A 21136-nucleotide genomic window follows, 5' to 3' on the forward strand; every position below is an offset into this window, starting at 1 on the left:
GAGGAATATTTGCATTGAGGGAATATTTGCACTAACAGACTACACTTTTATGTCTCTTAGTGTGAAGTTTGGTGAAGATGACTATAGACATTGATCACTTATGAACTTTTACATTGACTATCATTGCACATATTAGTGGTAAGCACTTTGAGTTTGTATAATTATGGTACAGAAATACCCTGCTATCCTGTTTCAGGGCATTTGTCAAACTAGAGCCTGCACTACTTTTGGTGCAGTCCAGTGCGATTCAGTCTATTCAAAAATGCACTGCTCTGCACATGAATCGCACAGGAACATGCAACGAGTTCCTGTGTGATTCCTGGAGTGAACTGGCCTTAAAACATTTCTTGTCAATAAAGAATTTTATAAACAGGACGAACTTTCAGGAAACCTACTTTAGCTCTGGTGCTATGAGCCATATGACAGTAAGCTGCAAGATCAATTAAGAAGAGCAAAGTAGTGCTTAAAGCCTACTTAAATGGCCTCGGCCAATGTTATCTTATGTCATTTTAGCTCTTCTTTGGTGATACTGAAGCTGAAGAATCAGGACCATATAGGATTTCTTTCCATTAAATTATATAGGACCTAAAATAAATGTAGTAACACGGTACATTTGATACATGTTTTGAAAGTAAATAAATCAGCAATCACTTGATTTTATGACATTTCCCTTATACAGTTCTGTAAAAACACCTAAATTGTCATTTGCACATCACATGCTGGTATGTTGTTACACAAAGAAAACTATAAAGATATTAAAACTAACCTACCCCATGCTTCAGTGTTCCAGAGTCTGGAAGAAAATTGAAAATCGGCATTACAGGTGGAAAGATAAGAAAGCACTGCAACTGTGTACAGAAAGCACAGTGTTCCTATTCTGGGTGTTTTCAGTGATTGTAAAGGGATAAGGGGCGGTCGCATACCTCTACCTGCCGCTCTCTCCTGCTGTCAGGTAACAAGTGCATTCTGACAGGCTTATTTATCATGCTGTCTGTAACACAAACCTATGGCATACTATGACTACGAAAGCTGGAAAGGGCACCCAGGGAAATATCACTGAGGCTGAAAACAAATTTAACACTGATGCATTCTAAAAAGGACATCTGTGCCCTGAACATATATTTTATAAACTAATAACCATCACTTTGTTAGTGGTCTGAAAAGCTGAAAGGGGGCTAATGCACTTCAAATGTTAAATTCCACTGATAGAGAAAAAACTAATTGTTTTTCGATACAGTTATACATTGAGCTTATTTTGCAGGAAGGGTTTAATTAAAGCAGCATTAAACCCACAAGCAAACATTTATTATATTGCACCTTACCAATTTTTATTTCATGTTCATTGAATCATTCCTTTCATTTTCTTTTTATGCTTTCCTTCTGTTTTTTTTAACTGGCGATCAAGCCAGTAAGTTGTTTTTCAAAAGCTCAAGCTCTGCAGCAGAATTTATCAGTTTACATAGATAAGACAAACCATTTACCACTGGTGTTTGGGGGGGGGGGGGTTAAAATGATCAACTTTTATTTATTCATTTAAAACCTTTATCCCAAAAGGGAAAAAAAACAGTTGCTGTCACTGATTAAAGTGTGAGCTGGAGTTTGGCTGCAATTAGTTACTGTATTTAAATATGCTAATACATTTAACACTTGCTTCTCCCCCAGACTAACAATGCTGCTGCCTGCTGTGCCACCTGTGCTCCTTTATCCAGAGTGGGGGAACTCTAATACAGAGTGTGTGTTACTGTCCCAATCACCAGGTGAAAACAGGGAGAAAAAAGCCTAAGAAAAGAAAATTGATGCAGCTGCCACATCTAATGATTGGTAAGTTGCAATATATTACATTTTTGGTTTTGGTTTTAATACCACTTTTTTTAATTTCTATGGAATTTTGATTAGTTCCCATGCAGAGCATCATAAACATTAAAAATGTTTGCACTTATTGTAAATGCATTAAAAAACTAGCTATACTTCAGTTTAAAGCCTAAACCTGGGCATAGACAGATTGCAATTTATCCACTGCAGTAGAGACTGCACTAAATAAATCTGTTTATGGCCCTCCCTGTTTGCTTATTATTTTTCCCGGAGTTGGTCTCTAAAGAGACATCCCAGTCAAAAAAAGAAAACCCTTAAGTTATACAATATATACACTACTTGTATTTTTCTATACCGCCAGTGTTTGTGTTTGCAGTGGCCTCTGTGCTATATAGGTCTACCTAGCCAAAGTCAGGGCACAGTGTTCAGAGTTAAAGCATGCTTACAGTAAATACGACACTACCATAGATTCAGAGAGGAGACATGCCTGATATGAGAATGCTCCCTGACCCCTCTTCCCTATCTTGGCAGCCACTGCACTTCTACTGTCAGCTTGATTTGACACTTCCACTAGTACAAAGAGAATGACCAGAATTTCACTAAATGGTGGATTGTAGGTAATTATAGATAACAATTACCATCCTCATTCTCTGCTCTGTGTCAACAATCAGAAATGGAGTAAATCTAAATAGGGTGGATAGAAACGTCTAAGTAATGTCATATTTTGTTTTCATCAGGATATCTGCAGTAGAGAAGCAGTAAGGAGGGTGTTCCAGTGTCACAAACAAATGTGTCCAGGATCACTGGATTGTCAGAATAGCAGAAGTCACCAGCACTCCAGCAGTGTTGTTTTTTACCTTTCTGAGCACTGGAGACTTCTTACATTTCGATCTGGATTCTGCACAGCATCATCCTTTGTGGTCATTATAAGCGCTCTTTGGACACACTTGTTGTCATTCGCAAAGCTCACACATGAACCAGTACGTATGAAAAATGAACTGCTCAGCAGGTAGACTATGCTCCTTGTATTCATATCAGATTATAATTTGCAATTTTGACTGAACTGTACATTTAAAGTGTTTATGAAGTCTTTCTTTACATACATTAATCATTAAACAATGAGCAATACAAATATACAGCAAGACATTTGAGAAAGAAGAAAAAAATGCATTGTAAAGACTGTTTTTTTATTGTTTGTAGGTGGTCACAGTGTTATTCAGTGATGCATTCTGGGTTTGGAGGGGTAGCGGTGGAGACTCCTGGTGATGATTGGCAACTTTTGCTGACATCACAATCCCCCAGCTGCTTTCATTCAGATTGTGCAGGGCTGGGCAAGGGCATGTCTCAGATGCAATAGGTAGAGGCTCTAACCACACCCTCCTCCCTCCTTCTGCTGATGTCATACCCGAGCCACTGTCACTCAAGCTGTGTAGGGCTGGAAGGGGGCATGTCAGCAGAAGTCTGACCACAGGAGTACAAGAACGTCCTGCTTATGTGTATTGTAGCTGCCAACTAGAAGACAGAGACACATACTGACCACATTAGGACAGATTCATAATTAGTGTGGTCAGATTGAAACAAAACCGAAAGGGAACTGGCAGGACCAAGAAGTATTTCACAGCCAAGGAAGAAATAAAAACACAACAGCCTACATTTGCAAATGAATAAACACAGACACATATAAAAAAAACTTTATATTCTGGGATCACATATACATTAAAATATGTGTTGATTGTGATTATAACCAAATATGTCTAATCCCACTCACCAGTAGATGTGTGCTTTCTTGCATGGCGTGAAGGAGGGAAAATATTATCCCCTGATACCACTGGGGTGTCGCCCAAGACTCCGTTATGGCCTAACCATACTTTTTCTGAGCTCTGTGACCACCCAGACTCCTTCTGGAAGGGTCGTTTTGGGGTTACCCACTTATCCAATGTCTTTCAGGATGATCATTTTGTCACTTTTGGCCAGTTGAAGGACAAACATGGCTTAGCCAACAAATTTTCTTTAAATAATTGTTGCTTTGCCATGCTGTCAGGACGCAGTTTGGGTCTTTGACCCTAGAGCTCCCAGAATCCTCTCTGGAAATTTTGATATTTACTCCGGACATCTTGCCATTAGTCACTAACATTTACAATCGTCTCCAGGTTACTGGGGCTAACCCATTTCAGACTTCTCACGGCTGGCTGGCTCTGGTCCTGGGCTCATGAAAGAGGGCTGGGATGAAGCCACTGAAGTTTGTTTTCAAGATATTATTAGTACTGCTGATAGACTAATACAAGTTAAGTTCATCCACCAATTGCATTACACCCTGGCTAGGTTGACTCATATGGCATTTGGGTCTACATTCTCTTGCCCACGTTGCGGGTTTGGGGATGCAGACTACCTACATATGTTTTGGGTTTGCCCAATTCTGTCTACCTTCTGGAAAGATTTGGTTTACTTTCTGGAAACTAATTTAAAGCTTCTAGTCCAACAGACCCCATGCTCATACTTCACTTTGCTTGTTGTTTTTCTATGCCTGTAGGGTTATCTTGTTGAACTGGAAAAGTACTGCTGCGCCGTCAGTACAGCAATTCTACAATATAATGAATGTGGATATACCCAAATTTAATTTGATCTATCAGGGGTAGGTCTGTTCTAAGAAGTTCTTTAAAATCTGGCAGCCATGGCTTGATCTCTCAGACTCCTTCTGGGGGGATATTACTGTATCACAACTGTCTTCTTCCCTCATGTAATTTTTCTTGTTACTATTTACTCTAGGGGGTCTAGTCTCTTTATGGATAAGTTCCCATTGCCTGAGAAGGGAGGGAGGAGAGTGGTGCTGGTTTGAGTGTTGTGTGTGAATTGTAGTGATTTCTGTTTTATTCTGTGTCTTTTCTTTTCAATTTCACATTTTGCTTACCATAATGATCCTATTCGGGGTCTGTGTAGCTTTGTCATTTACCTTTTGGTTATATTACTTGTGAGTTTAGAATCTTGTACCCTGGATATTGTATACTTTCTTACTGAAGTATATTATTTATAAAATAAGCATCTTTCAAAAAAAAAATATTTATAAATGTGTATGTGTCTAAACCCCATGCTGTAGTGATTTTGATTAATAAATTATTAAAGAAATACTCTTCAATTACAAAATAAAGCCTTAAATGGAGGTTCATTCATAAGAAGGACATCAGTCTATGCCGGGAATAGAGACACCTATCATTGAACAGAGTCATATGTCAACTAAATGTTTATCAATGGGACACAGACAATAGACAGCTAATCACACACTCTCAAATACACTTCCCAGGTGCTCACTCTGGCAGCGAACTTTGAAACCCAATTGCAAAACTGGATTTAAACTAAAAACTGACATATTTATAATATATATCATGGCACCGAAATCAATTTAATAAAGTTGGCAACTACAAAAGAAAAACATACAAAAGCATAAACAGGATATCATCAAGTCATAATGACATATGAGATGAATAGTGATTTGGGGAGACTATATCTGAGCTTTTAAAGCAAATAATTACCAACATACTTACCTACATCAGAATGTGGAGAAATATGAAACATCTGACATGATGGACTGGAGTAACACGCAAGCAATAGCTGATAAAATGCCTAACAAATTATAGGAATATGATCTTACCATTCTCAGAACAATGGACAGACATCAAAATATAGTTCCCATATAAGGAAGACGAGCCACAAAACCATATTAAACATAATGGACATGATATAAAGACATATTTTGATATGCAGACCCTACTTTGAAAAAAAAAACTCTCTCAAAAAAACGCTCTGTTTAAGAAAAAACCTCTAAAAAAAACCTATTCTGAAAAAAAACCTTCTCTGAAAAACTCTCTTGAAGAAAAAACTTTCTTGAAAAACGCTCTGCTTGAGAAAAAAAACTCTTTAAAAAAACCTAATCTGAAAGAAAACCTACTCTGAAAAACGTCTTGGAAAAACTACTTTTGAAGATTCTTGAGAAAAACACTCTGCCTTTGAAGACTGTTTTTGAAGAACTTATTTTTGAAAACCTTTTTGTCCGCCTAAAGGAACCTATTTTTGACCAGAGGATAACTTTTGCCTGCCCATCCAATTTTTACTCATTTCCTGACAAGAAGACTGCTGTTCCACCAAAATATCTCAGTGACCGCTATATCTGGGAGTGGTGGTAAATTGTGTCAAAGTAGCAAAAACTTTTTATTCATTTAGAATTTACTAGAATCGTGATAATAGTAATGTTGTGCTGTAATAATAAGATTGTGCATATATATAGGCATATATATAGGCATTGCAAACCACTTTAAAATTGCATTGATGGTTCAAACTGAGATTGCATAGTGTATGGAGAATTGGTTGCTTAAGGAAATTGCTTTGATTGTGGAATAGAGTTTTATTTTTATTCTATATTTGGTATTGAAATTGTATTGTTTTCTTGGAATATCTGAAGTGTTTTCTGTGCATATTATATCAGGAATATTTTCCTAATTCCCTTCGGCCGCAGGAATTGGAAATTATATCTTGAGTACTAATAACTAAGATTTACTAACCACTGCAAGATTATTTTTGTCAGTTAAGCTGTTGTGATATATATTTTACATTTGACCTATTTGAAATTGAAATTAATTTGGTTATCCTTTGATTGTGTGTAGGAAATACTCATCACCAGTTGATTAGTTTGTATTAATATATATATAAATATTTTTTGTATATAAATAAATTATTTATCAAATTGGCGATATTTTTGTATATGGTAAGAAATCACATTGGTGAAAAGAACTCAAGGAAAATTACAGTGTGGTGATAAATTTGTAAAGGTGTCCATATTATTTAATTAAGTTATTTGCCGTAACGGCTGGAGGCACTGCATTCTTATTGTTTACGGGAGTCGGATACCACCCGATTTATTTATAATTCATTACCTCAAAAGACCAGGAAAATGCAATCTAAAGAATGCCCATGATTCCATCTGAAGGTGGTTTGTAGGTAACCCTGGAGGAGTGTTGACTTGCAAGCTGGAGTTCAGAATTGCAGAGCTTTTAGGCAAGACTTTATCTTTTGTGAGTAACATTTAGCTCCTTCTAAATGCCTAAGAAATCTATTGTTTTACCAAACTTTTGTATATATCATGTAGTTACACATATCTAAACGTGAATGGTAATTCTTAAGTCCTATGATAAAACATCTCTGTTTTACTGCAGCGATACTCAGTACCAGTATGCAGCGCAATATTTTTCTGATTATTATTATGTGTGCCACAAAGCAGCCATTAAAATACAGCACACGGTCCTCATTATGCTTGCACATTTGCTAAGCACAGGGCATACATTGCATTTAGGATACGGCTCCTGTCATGTGGCAGGGAAGGGGTTATTCTCAGTAGCAATTCCTGGCTTTCTCCCCTGATACTCTTATGATAATTAAGGAGGGTCAGAGTCCTCATGAATCTCACATGCTACTCTAATTGCGCATATAAATGGCAGTTTTAAGAGTATATGTGTGCCAATAAAAACACATCACACTCGGAATAAACCTTAATTATTCCTGCTTTGCTTTACAATCTCATTAAAAGGCAGCATTCCCCATCAATATCTCATACCTGCACGCCCACAAGTCTCCACTCTGCCCAGGCACTCTTTATGAGCTCCAGTCCGACATTTGGAGCACAGATATCCCTGAAAGAAAGTTCCTCTGTGAAAAAAAAAATTAAACAAGGTTAAAGCGGACCTAGACTCAGACAATCCTTCAGAGACAGGTACTTAAAGTATGCAAAATAGCGAGAGATAGGTACTTAGAGTATGCAAAATAGTGAGAGATAGATACTTGGTGTATACATTGTCATTACACTCTACAGTGCTGTGCGTCAGCATAGCATCCAGCAAATGAGTAGGGGAGAGATCAAGGGCTTCATGACATAATGGCAATATTGGGCTTATTATAGTGAGACGTGCAATTGCCTTCTGACATCAGGAAGCATTTTTTAAGGGTATGTTTAAATTTTGCATTGGATATTACTCAGAATGACTTCAGCCTAATGTCATGTACTAGTGTATGCCAACCAATAAAAACTCCTGTCATCCATACAAAAATTCCTCAATCAATCAGCAATACATCACCAAGGTCACAGATGTGACAATGAGCCTTGAGGGAATCTGGTGGCATTAGAGGTAATCCTTCCATTTCCATATCCTACTGTGCAATCACAGTGCCCCTCCCTGCCACTGAGATGTTCTCTCTTTCTGGTTACTTCTCTACACATCCAATGAAAAGGAGGAGAATCAGCCACCGATATCATGCTTTAAATTCTTGATAAGCAACAAAATGTTTAGTGGTGTTAACTAACCATAAGACTAGTGTGTAGCTATTCCCCCACTCGGTGGTCTCCATTTGCATTACTCATGTGCTCCCAGCTCTCCAGGGATAAGTTATGTGGTTAATGCTTGTCAGCACTGCACATTGCTCTGACAGCTAAATTCATCATATTTTTCTGCAGGCTTTCTAGCTTTGTGTAAATATCATTTTATCTGTACAACTAGAGACTGCAATGCTGGAACTACAGTTCCATTAAGAACTAGAAGTTTTAAAAGAAACATTATCCAGCATAAGGCTATAGCTTCCCTTTGGCATGTCTACTAAGTAGCTTAAAAAAAGATCAATCTTTGAATAAGGTAAATCAACCCTCGCATACACAAAATGTAATTTTGAAATATCTTTTGTAAACCGGTATTCCAGGCTCTACTTAACTAATCTTAAAAATGTCCCCTTCCCCCTTCTAACATCTATACTGTCTAACCTGTGTAACCTGAACTCAACAATGGCTGGTAATGCCTGGGAGCGGTGGTATTACTCTTAGGCTTAAAGTGTTACTAAACCCAGGACCCTGCATTCACTATATCTGGTCACACAACATGGAAATGCAATTATTTTAGTAAATAGAAACTGCTATATACCTTTTCTCATCAGCAGTTAGAGCAGTCTGGTGACTTCAGCAGAGCACTGGTTAAAGCTTGTAGGAGGAGTTTTCTTTCTGCTCTCAGAGGATGCAAAACCCCTGACCTCTGTCTGGACAGTGCTGATTGGCCCTGTGCTGAACACATGCACTCTCCCAAGAAAAATAAAAACCTCTCTAGCAATACAGACTAAACTGAGCATGTGCAAGTGACTATGGATTCAGTCTGTCTTAACAGGTGGACATTTGAACAAGAGGAGGGGCAGAGAAAACAGGACCAAACAGCCTTTTTACACAATGCCGAGGATTAACCCCTTAGGTTCCACAGTGAGTATAACAAGCATGCTTTACTGCATATACAGACTGATTTTACTGTTGTGGGTTTAGTAACACTTTAACCATCTGTTGTTGGCACTCCCTCCTGTCCCTCGAAGCCGCCACTGGCTGACACAGGGGAGTAGGATCATGTGATCAGACCGGAGTGGCCTGAAAATAGGTAATTATACACTCTTTTTCTTTAAACATGTTAGTTAGCATAGGTGTCTGGGGGGAGGGAGCATTTTTAATATTAGTTATTTATATCTCAGAATTCTATTTTAAAGATCATTACACAATACATGGCATGCAAAATGTGCAGGGCAAAAGCTAAACTGCTTTAAATTGCTAACAGCAGAAAGAGGATGGACAAGTCACCCCGATTTATTTAGAACACAGGGGTCTATGCCAATCAATGGACAGTTTCCTAGTTAACACAGTGTATAAAGTCTATATCAACTATAAATATTACACTATAAGGTAAGATTTCATGTTACATATCAGAATCTTATGTGAGTCACCAAACTTCCAAAGCAGACAGCTGAACTTTACCCTCAAGCTGTGTGATAAGAGTGCTTAGCCTGGGGTTTCTGTTGACCCATGTAGAATCAACTCTCCAAATGTAGAAAAGGTGGCAACTCTATCAAATCTTCCATAACAAATATCATTATTGGCTCACATAATAAAATCAAGACTGTACACTGGGCTTAAACTTTTCAGCTGTCAATCCTTACAGCGGAGTTCCACTCAAAAGGGGAAGTTCCGCTTTAAAGATTGGTCCCCGCTCCCCATTAAAGATTGGCACCTTTGGGGAGCAGAGGGGGGGGAACGGGTACCCGAATTGGACAGGTACCCACTCCCACTTCCGCAGCGATTGCCTAGACTTATGGTAAGTCACAACACTGGGCATTGAAAAGGAATTGAACTTTGAAAGCAGCCTCCCCCCAAAAAAAGGCAGGCAGAGGGCACGGGACTGGTCATCAGCTCTTCTTTTCAATACTACTGACTTACCATGGCTTGGTCTACGTCGTGTGTGGAGGTGGCCATTTTGGTAGAGGTAAGGTTTTGCTTCATCTTGGAATAGCACTGTAGTGCCATCACCAAATCTCACTCCAAATCTCACTAGTAGGCAGAGGCAGCGGCATCTTGGATCTCACACTGAAGATATACAGCTACGAGGCTGTAGGTACAGAAGTGCCTAGGCACGCTCACATACCAGGAAGTACACTGCTTTTTTTCAGGAGGTTAATCAGAGATAAGTATTATAACATACAGGGCTGCTTATGAGGGTGAGGAGGACTTTTTGGTGAAAGGTGTATGAACATGTACCTGCCATTTAAAGACCAACTCAAACCAAATTGAATTTCTTAGCTGTGAAGGCACCAGTAGATTGAATAACCCCATTCCCTGGCCTTTTATATTGCTCAAAGTCTCCAGTGGGGAGATTTACAAACAATTATTTGATTCTACTCCCGTTCCACTAAAGAAGTAATGAAGGCATCATTCTTACAGGTAGACATCCTAATTATTTATTAATTCTGCATTGCACAAAATCCTTTAGGAATCCATTATTTAGCTTTGTATCAGTTGTTAGAGTGACTGACATAGGACATCAAGTGTAAAGACAACATATCTCACAACCATGACAGATATAAAAAGCCTCAAGAAATATAAGAATCCACAATGTGATTTTGCTTGCCAGCAATCAACTGCATTGCATAGTGTATCAATTTCAAAGGGCATTGGGCAGGAGGTGAGGAGACGTTATATTGCCTACTCACCTCCTGATGTAATCCTGTAATGCCGCACTCAATAGGCGAGTTTGACAGGCAGTCAAACTTTGCATCCTGAGTAAAAATTGCAATGGCATCAGCATGTGTACAGTCTTGTCTGGATGTACTGTTACAATTTGGGTCGGCAGCTGGGGAGCGGTATAACTATGTCTCAGCTGCCTGTTTTTACTGACCTCTGTCCGCCCATTTAAAGAGAGCCCTAACAGCATATTATAGCATTGGACAGGTTACCTGAGAAGCATCTGACACACGCTGCAGGATGTGACACGGTCAAACGTATGCATCTTGAAGTCATGGTTGTTTTCTAAGGCATTATCTGGCCGAATGTTAGACCTATATAAAGAAATAATACATTAACATACTACCTAAAAGCAGAAAACCTACAAAATCTTGCCTTCCTGTATTACATCTGCAGGACTGAATTGCCATCACTGCAGCCTGTAAGTACACAACCTTTAGCACCCAAAACAATACACTTCATGCAATTTCACCAACTCTCAATCCCTATTAACATGATGTTTACTCAAAAACTGTGTAAATATTGACTTCAATTATCCAAACGTACGAAACAAAAAATGGAATTCACGCAGAAATGCAGCACCAAATATAGCTGGATACAAGAAATTTCAACTACAAATACCAAAACAGTGCACAAACCCACATAAAATTATGAGACCAAATTATAATTGAATGTGCGTTTACAAAACAATACACTTATTGTATACCTACATCTATAATAAACAAGTAATAAAATGCACATCGTCAAACACAATCAATTATATAAATAAACATATTCATATAATATATTCAAAAATAATGTGAAAGAATATAAAATAAGAGGTAAATCTACACCTTGTGTCCAGAAACAGTCCAAAGGGCAACTTAAAGATACAGAAAAACTTGTACACTGAAGTAGAACATTTGGTGCACCCAACTCTCCACACCGCCAAAAGTGCCAACTTCATACCAGAAATACATGGGGGAAGATTTAGTAAAACGGGTGCACTCAGAATCAGGTGTAGCTGTGCATGGTAGCCAAATCAGCTTCTAACTTCAGCTTGTTCAATTAAGCTTTGAATCTCTGTGATATAACTGTTTCTGGACACTGGGTGTGTGCACTGTTTTGGTGTTTCAAGTTATCCAATCATGTCAAAAGCAAATTCCTGTTCACTCTAAATACCCAATCATTGTGTAAAGCGCTATCGTGAATTAAAGTGGTATTAACTCGTAAAAAAATAAGTTTGCTGCTTCAAGATAATATCGTAATGTGCTAGTATGCAAAAACTTACCTTAAAACGAAGCCCTCCAGCGGAGCACTGTCATTGCTGCAGATGCTTCCATCTTCACCCAGTCTTCCTTCTGGGTTTGTGGGCTACAGTTGCTTAACCATTTGCTAACCGCACTATAGCCAAATGGCTGCTACAGTGCGGTTGTCCAGTTCTGGGAGGGAGTCATATAACGTCCTCCCAGAACGCGCCCCCAGTGCCGCGCACCAGTGATCTCCATGATCGTTGTGTCCTACGGACACAGCTAGTCACGTGATGAGGTAAAAGGCAAATCACAGTGGCCTTTTACCACGTGATCAACTGTGTCCAATGACACAGCAAATCACGGAGTAAATACAGATGTTGGTTATCGGCAGCACTTTCCTCATGCTGTCACAGCGCGAGGAAAATACTGCCGATAACCGGCAGCTGTCACAGAGCAGATCGACACTGATCATCATTGCCCTGATGATCAGTGCCCTGTAGTGCCACCCACCAATGCCCAGCAGTGCCACCCACCAGTACCCAGCAGTGCCTCCCATCAACGCCCAGCAGTGCCACCCAGCAGTGCCCCATCAGTGCTGCCCAGCTGTTGCCTCCCGCCAGTGCCCATCAGTGCCACCCACCAGTGCCCACCAGTGCTGTCAGTCAGTGCCGCCAGTCATTGCCGTCAGTCAGTGCCATCAGTCAGTGCCGTCAGTTTTTTCATGAAATTGTTTCTTACTATGTTTTTCTGCCTCCTTGTAACATCCTGAATCTCTCCTTTTCCTTCTTACTTCCATTTGTTTAAAACATGCAGTGCACATAAGTTGGTCATGTACTACAAATCCCATCGTCCATAATCTATAGTCATTAGTCCGTCTCTGGTGGCTATAATGCTACATGCAATGGGATCATGGAGAATGAATGTAGCCACCCTCTAACTGCAAGTCAGATCATAGCATCCAAAATATAGAATTAAGAGATAGAAGGATGTAGAGAACAAGAGAAGGTACTTTCTTTGAATTAAGAATACATACTTGAAGAAAGTCTTATTTTTTTAAAACCAGAGCTTAGGGTCACTGTAAGTACAATCTTCAGTTGTTAGCATGCATCAGTGGCACCACAATGCACATTACGTTTCACTTTACCATAATACAGCAATGGAATGGAGTCTTAACTTTGCTCATTCCTAGTTGCTTAACCAACAAGAATAGCAAATGAATGAAACAAAAAATCAAGATAGGTACGTTCTCCACTCTATCTCTGTTGGAAGTAGTGGTTTACGCTACATCTAGGGTTAGGAAAATTATTTAAACATCTAAATGGTGGATTGTCTTTCTAGATTGGATTGATTACCTATAAAACCGGTACTCACATATGGCAGAAACATTGCCATTAGCTGTTCTATAAATAGAAGACACTATCTAATTTGGCATTTCTCTTGAAAGAAGTGGTGAAATATCAATTTAAATCATTCCTACATTAGGTCCCTTAGTGTACAAACACAATGCACAAAGGAAAGGTTAGTATTTAGAAGTCTTTCTACATGCTTGCATTGCACTTCTTATGTCTCCTGAATATTTTCATATATGTTATTTCAAAGCCAGCAAACTGCTTTGAGGCCCAGGTGGAATTATATAAAATACACAGCTGAATTAAATTGTCATTCCTTCTCTCCAAATGTTAAAATGTCAGTCAGCAAGATACCATGATAATATACAATGTAACCAGACAGGAGCAGCCCCATACAGATAAAGTGCTTGGATAGACTTTCCACAAGTAAACTGTGTTAAAGTGATATTAAAGTGCTTGTGAAAACTGAAGGCTTTTTTCCATTAAAGTGTTACTAAATCCACAACAGTAAAATCAGTCTGTATATGCAGTAAAGCATGCTTGTTATACTCAGTGTGGAACATAAGGGGATAATCCTATACATTGTTTAAAAAGGATGTTTGATCATATCTTCTCTGATCCCCACCTTCTAATGTCCCCAATAGAACTCCTGATAGAACAGAGGCTTGGAGACAAGCTGCACTTGCTCAGCTTGGTGTGTATTAATAGAGAGGTGTTTTTTTTCTTGGGAGAGTGCATGTGATCAGCACAGGGCCAATCAGCACTGTCCAGACAGAGCATCAGGGGTCCTGCAGCCCCGAGTTTAGATTGAAAAGTCCTCCTACAAGCATTAACCAGTGCTCTGTTGGACACTGATAGAAGTCACAAGACCACAATAACTGCTGATGAGAAAAGGTATATAGCAGTTTATGTTTACTAAAATAATTGCATTTCCGTGTTTTGTACCTAAATACTTACCTGAGCCCAGTCTCAAGTCAGTGCTGTCTCTCTCCCCAAAGGACATGGAGGCCATAGTGGAATCAATTGAGGAACTAAGACGATGAGGATTAGGGCTGTTCTATGCAGAACTGACATGTTTGTTATTTAACCCCTTGGAGCCGACCACCTCCTGGCCCTTTAAGAGTTCTAAAAGCCGGGAGGTGTTGGCAGGCATTCGAGGCATGTGATCGCTATTATTGACAAGTATGCATTATGAGCTTACTGATCCCCGCTGGCTACCGTGCTGGAAGCGTGCAGGGAGCACACTCTCAGCACAGTAAGTTGTTTTAACAGGACCGCATATATGCAGCCGCTCGGTGTTAAGGGCCGCCTGCCAAGTGGCCGCATATATGCGTATGGCCAGGGCGAACAGGTTACATTTTTAAAAAAATTTAAATAAGTACTTTTAGCAGATGATTAATCACTTAGTAAGCAGCTTCTTTATCTTTTAATCATTGCCTATGTTCCAGTGTAAGATGGTGCCATGTTTAAATTGGTGCCATGATCGCTGCCCCAGGTTTTTTTTTTCAGGTTGTCGCATTTCACTTGAAGCACCCTATGGAGCCACCCTGCCATGCAGGGACTATGCAGGGACTTCTGCCATGCAAGGACTAGAGGTGTGTCTCCCTACACCCTGTGCATTAATGGAAATACTCAGCACACAAAAGCAAATATTCGTCCTCTCTGCGGGTGGGCATTATATGCAGCCATATGTAAACATCTTCCTTTGCTGAGAGCGCACACCCTGCACACTCCCTGCAGAGTTATCGGCAGGTACCGGATAACTACAGTAGCATACTTGCGATTGGGAGCTTTTTGATCATGTGACCACTTGGGGGGGGTTAACATATGTAATACTCATACGCAAAACAGCTACTACATTCTCTTTAGATTGATCAAACCAAGTCTCTGGTTACAAGTCAATTTTGTATTTTTTTGCAGGTTATTGAAGAATATTTACAGCTATACGTTTTTAAGTTAAATACCCTACACTCAGTATGTGCTCCATGAAAGCACAGAGCTGCTCATTTACATCTACAGGAATCAGAGCTTTACATCAAAATAAAATCATGCCACCGGATGCAAACTATATAGGAGGAGCACAAAGCCATCAATCCCAACACATTCCCTTAGACCGGGATGTCTTCTTACAATGCACACTATTGGTTTTGCTCATTTATCTCACCATTATGCTTCAAACAGAGAACCCCACCATTGCAGAGAAGAAGCAAATGACTAAGCTCCTGCAGGAAGCTGCTTGGCATTGCTGAAGGGAAATCTTGCTGGTCTGATTCAACAGTGATCTATCTCTTCAGCAGGGATAACAACGCCATAGAAGAGTGATTTATACATTCAAAGTATTTGAATGAATGATCAAGCAAAGTTAAGTATTTCAGGAAGGCTGTTACTTTTTATGACTATGAGTGGGGTGAGAAGAGTAGCAAGGTACTGTAGGTCTTACTACCGTGGGAAGGGGGATCCTATTTTGCTATAAGTATTTATTCAACAGACTGCATTCAGTCCCCCTGGAATTCCAAAGTTGAGGTTTCTGTAGCCAAGGTATTTTGTACCTTGTTTTATATATATATATATATATATATATATATATATATATATATATATATGTATATATATATGTATATAATTTATTTAATTTTTTTATATACATTTTTATACATTCACAATTATTTCTGGTTTATTCTTTCCCATTTCTTTTGTATTTAATTCCTATTTGTTGAACGGCGTCCGGAGAGTAGTGCGCAGGCGCAGTATTTGCCGTATTTCCTGTGACGTGCCCTTCACCGTAATGGCGGCTGGAACGCATTGCACAGGCGCACATGGGTTTCACATACCGGCGTGCATTCCACTGCCACCTGAACAAACTCTGCAGTCCAAATTCCTCTCTCAAATGAAAGGAAAATGACAGGAGCATAGTGCAGTAATCCATGTAGATGGTACGAAGTGCAATGGGCAGGAATAGTCAAGTAGGCACTGAGGGCAAGCTGTGATGGAGCGAAGTGCACTCTGCAGTAAAAGGAACAAAGCAACACAGCGTCTCTAAGTGTGTACTGTAGCAATATTTAATAAAAAGATAAGTAGTAACTCACATCTTAGAAATTAAAAGCAAGCTCAAGTGGTGAAGAGGTAAAACGTATTTTGCCAGATGCTAGGAGTGACTGTACCAGAGGGAGATAGCCTAGGTCTGCCAGCAGATGGTGCTATGTGTGTGTAGCATAGGTGGTGAAGCCTGGCAGAGTCTCCAAGATGTCCGAGGTCGGTCACATTCGGCATCTGACATCATCAATGTGCGATGCGTTTCTGAGCAGACAGGCCCTGCCTGATGAAAGAGTGCGCTGGGCAACGCTCGCCCTGCGCATGCTCAGAAATGCATCGCACATTGATGACGTCAGAAGCCGAACATGACTGACCTCGGACATCTTGGAGACTCTGAGTTCCTTTGCATACTTAGCATACTTTGCCAGAACGTCTCCCAAAAATAGTTGATCACTTGGAAATAGTTAGAAAGAATCCAGAAGTCATTGCTGAGACATTCTAAAGACCTTTTAACATGGTTTTAATGTAAACCACTATGCAAGAGATCCTGTTGCTCTATTCACAATCTAAGGTAATACTGAATTCTGGTCATTTTATCACTTTTATTATCCATTTTTATGATCTATTTTTATGTTTTATGGAAATCATAGACTGGGCATTGTTATTTTATATATACTTTTTATATATACATTTTACCTAGCATTTATGGATACAATTAATGACAGTCATATTCTAACTAACTAATGAATTCATTATTTACTGCTCAATTATATGCACACAATTGTATCGTCTTTCTAGCATGTTTTTATCTGTATTTATATTTATGCTTTTTGTTGTGACACGTTGACCCCACCTCTTATGTGTTTGTCCCGCCCATATGGGAAGGCTCACAAATAGATCTGTACTTTATACAGAAGAAGGCAATCTCAGTCTGGTAAGCTCTGAGGAAGAAGGGACCCTCCTTCGAAACGCGTCAGATTTACCCTGAGAGTCTCCCCTCTCGATGGGATTCGTGTCTCCTAATCCAGGGCTTTGATTTTGGATTCTATATGCCTTTTATTATGCTACTTTTGTGAGTATATTTGTTAAAGCAATAAATTTACCAATTGCTTATTGAGGTAATGCGCAAGGTTGGTGCACTTTGTTTTTGTTCTTCACTACAGTTTGCATCGAGCTTCCCCAGCATCGTGTTAGAGCAGCACAACCTTTGATCGGTTTTGGACGATCTTTCATATATCCTATCATATATTGTTTCATGGGCCCTCTTTTGATCTGGGTCCCTGAGTGTAGGAGGTGTTGCATTTGTGTCTACTGATCTATACAGTTGCTATAAGGAAGTAGGGTGGACAGTACAGTGCTGGGTGACAATAGGTTCAATTTAACATATTCAACCATTTCAAGACTAGAAGAGGCTGACAAAGTCTCTTCAAAATAGTAGACAGTTTTAACTTATTTCTAAACACATCTGTATATTTTTTTTGCAGCACTTTTTATGTACCCTGTTTAAATTCAAAGAATGACTGCCTCTTTAATGTATTTCTACTACTTTATTCTATGTGAGATCTTTTTAATTTCTTGCAATTGACTGCAGTAAATGTAAAATAGGGTATCTAAAGATCGCATTGGAAAGCTGTTTGGTTAACATCCATCAATATATTATGTGCATTTTCCTTTGGAGAAAGCAATATATATATCGTGTTTTATTAATCTTTATAGCACATCTAGTACAGTTTTTATATTGGCCATAACCAGATGAGCGGATTTCTACTTCTTTGTGTGAAGATTTTTTTTTTATTCCCTTATGTACTGACATTTCTGTTTATGCTTAATTTTGATTGATGCTGCTAGCCAAATAAAGGTCTGTGTTTGTATTGTCTCATGAATAGTTTCTATGCACAACCGTTAAAAAACATTTCATTTTTATTAAAATATTATAATTGTGTAGCTGATGTCAAAAACATATGCATATTTACAATAACTATATATTAACATAACCATTGAAAGCAAACTTGTGATGATATAATCAAGGGAGCTGACATTCCTATTTTCCCAAAATGATATGAATTGGACATGGATCTCCATACACGAAGTGTGACAATTTAATTCCTGGAATGGACTGTAAAAAAATGTCAGACACCTCTGCATTCTTCAAAAGATGAATGAAATTTGAAGACAACGTTCTTTCTGATCTTCTGTCGAGATTTGAGGCACCATCTTTGCAGAAATCTTTCTCAATTCCAAATCCTCTGTTAGAATCTGATGCACTGTTTCCCGGTTCAAGTTCATTTCTTCTGCCATCATTTCCACACTCAATCTTCAATCTGAGCATACAAGGATTCGCACTTGCATCCATCCTTTGTGTTTTTGGCTGCCCACTTTTTGCTTCATCGTGGACATCCTCCTGCACCTCCCTAACCTCTCTAGGACTGCCTGCCCTCATTGTACTGAGGACGGGGGCTCCTAAAGGCACAACAATGTACCTGTACGTCGCTGCCCGTTTCTGGGTTCAGGGTACCCGCCCTGCACAGCAGGATTTTGTCAGCAGGTCCCGACCAATGATTCATGGCTGGGACCTGCTGGTCAGCTGTGTCCAATCACAGCCCAGAGCCCTGTGTTGACAAACAACACAGGGCTCTGTAGAGAGAGACAAGAACAGCAGAGAGAAGAAACAATGATTTGTAGTAAAAAAAAACAGCACAGATTACGCAAATTAACATTAGCTAGACACACACTTAGCCCCTTGATTACCCTGAAATGTTAACCCCATCCCAGCCAGTGACATGAGTAGAATGACAATGTATAGTATTATCACTGATCACTGTCTGTTCCCACATAGTGTCAGTTAGTGTCAGATTGCCCGCCGCATTATCACAGTCCCACTATAAGTCACAGATCTGACACTACCTTACTAGTATAAAAAAAATTAATAAAAATTCCAATATCTATACCATAGTTTTTAGACTATATAACTTTCACACAAACCCAATAATTTACATTTAAGATTTTTTTCTTTTTTTACAGACAAGTAACAGAGTATATTTTGGCCTAAATTTATGAAGAAATTAGATTTTTTTATTTTTTGATTGGATGTGTTTTATAGCAGTAAGTAAAAAATATTGTTTTTTTTTTAAATTTTGGTCGTTTTTTTAGTCATAAAAAAAAACCCAGTGGTTATCAAATACCAGTAAATGAAAACTTTATTTGTATGAACCGAGCTCGGTTTTATTGTAAAACCGAGCTCCTCATCTTTCCCCCTGCCAACACCCCCCCCCCATCCTATCCATCATCGCCAACAACTCCACTATCACTCCCGCCCCGCAAGCCAAAGTCCTTGGCGTCATTCTTGACGCGAACCTCTCCCTCCAACCGCATGTCAAATCACTCACAAACACATGCAGGCTCCATCTTCGCAACATTGCCAAGATACGCTCCTTCCTCACCCCAGACACCACCAAACTTCTAGTACACTCCCTCATCATCTCACGCCTTGACTACTGCAACTCCCTCCTTACTGGCCTACCCAAGTGCAGGCTCTCCCCGCTCCAGACCATCCTGAGCTCAGCTGCCAGACTCATCCACCTCACCACCCGCTCCACCTCTGCCACCCCCCTCTGCCTCTCCCTCCACTGGCTCCCGATTGCCCAACGCATCAAATTTAAACTCCTAACCCTGACCTACAAAGCCGTTCACAACACTGCCCCTGACTACCTCACCAACCTGATCACCAAGTACCACCCTACCCGTACCCTTCGCTCCTCACAGGACCTCCTTCTATCCTGCTCCCTGGTCTCCTCCTCCCATGCACGACTGCAGGACTTCTCCAGGTCCTCCCCCATCCTCTGGAACTCACTGCCCCAATCCATCAGACTGTCGCCTTCCCTATTCACATTCAGGCGCTCCCTCAAAACCCATCTCTTCAGGGAAGCCTACCCCACCCTCACCTAACGGCCATCCTCCCTCATTCCTCCCACCACTTCATCCCCCTCAGCCACTTCCTACTGTACCTTTACTCCCTCCCTCCTAGATTGTAAGCTCGTAAGAGTAGGGCCCTCTTACCCCTCGTACGTTGTTTGTTGTTGTTGTACTGTGCCATGTATTGTCCCCCCTATTGTACAGCGCTGAGCAAACCCTTTGGCGCTATATAAACTCGTAGTAATAATAATAATAGTATGAACAAAATGACACAACCACTTGTAGTCTCCACCAGAAGCATATCCAACTGTTGGGTGACATTGCAAGACAACAACTGGGAGACAATCCCAAGAACCTTTATGGCAGGGACATCAGGTATTCTTCTATTGAAAGTTGCAGGTTTAAAAAGATTGAAAAAAATTTTAATAGTCCATTAATATGGCCCTCCTAAAGTCTAAAGGTCAGTAAACTGGCCCTTTGTTTAGTAAGTTTGGAGAGCCCTGCCCTAGACCTAAATGACCACTTAACTCTTGCAGTGCAGAGGCTACTACACTTCAACAGAAGGATCTTTACTTTCCTGGAGTTAAGCGTTAGGTTATCATTTACCATACATCTACAGTCAAGGGTTAATTTTACATTTCAAGGACATATGTATTTCCCAACATTGTGTGATGTACTCAGCAATGCTGCAAGGATTAACAAACATTATGCATGCTACC

General features: G+C 39.7%; 1 protein-coding gene across 5 annotated transcripts in view; it reads right to left on the reverse strand.

Annotated features, from left to right (window-relative positions):
- VAV3 (vav guanine nucleotide exchange factor 3) overlaps nt 1-21136 on the reverse strand; it is a 308707-nt gene that overhangs the window by 81930 nt on the left and 205641 nt on the right. For 4 of the 5 annotated variants that reach the window (XM_089686619.1, XM_089686621.1, XM_089686618.1 and 1 more), the window contains 3 exons: nt 11104-11205; nt 7415-7506; nt 771-793 (listed from right to left, as the gene is read on the reverse strand). In XM_089686619.1, coding sequence (XP_089542745.1) covers nt 771-793; nt 7415-7506; nt 11104-11205 — 217 coding nt within the window. The remainder of the gene's footprint in view (nt 1-770; nt 794-7414; nt 7507-11103; nt 11206-21136) is intronic. The other variant, XM_089686620.1, reaches the window with a different exon arrangement.

This window comes from Staurois parvus, unplaced genomic scaffold, assembly GCF_062004578.1.
Source record: "Staurois parvus isolate SC_StPar_1 unplaced genomic scaffold, SC_StPar_1.0 ptg000402l, whole genome shotgun sequence".
Classification (NCBI taxonomy): Eukaryota; Metazoa; Chordata; class Amphibia; order Anura; family Ranidae; genus Staurois; species Staurois parvus.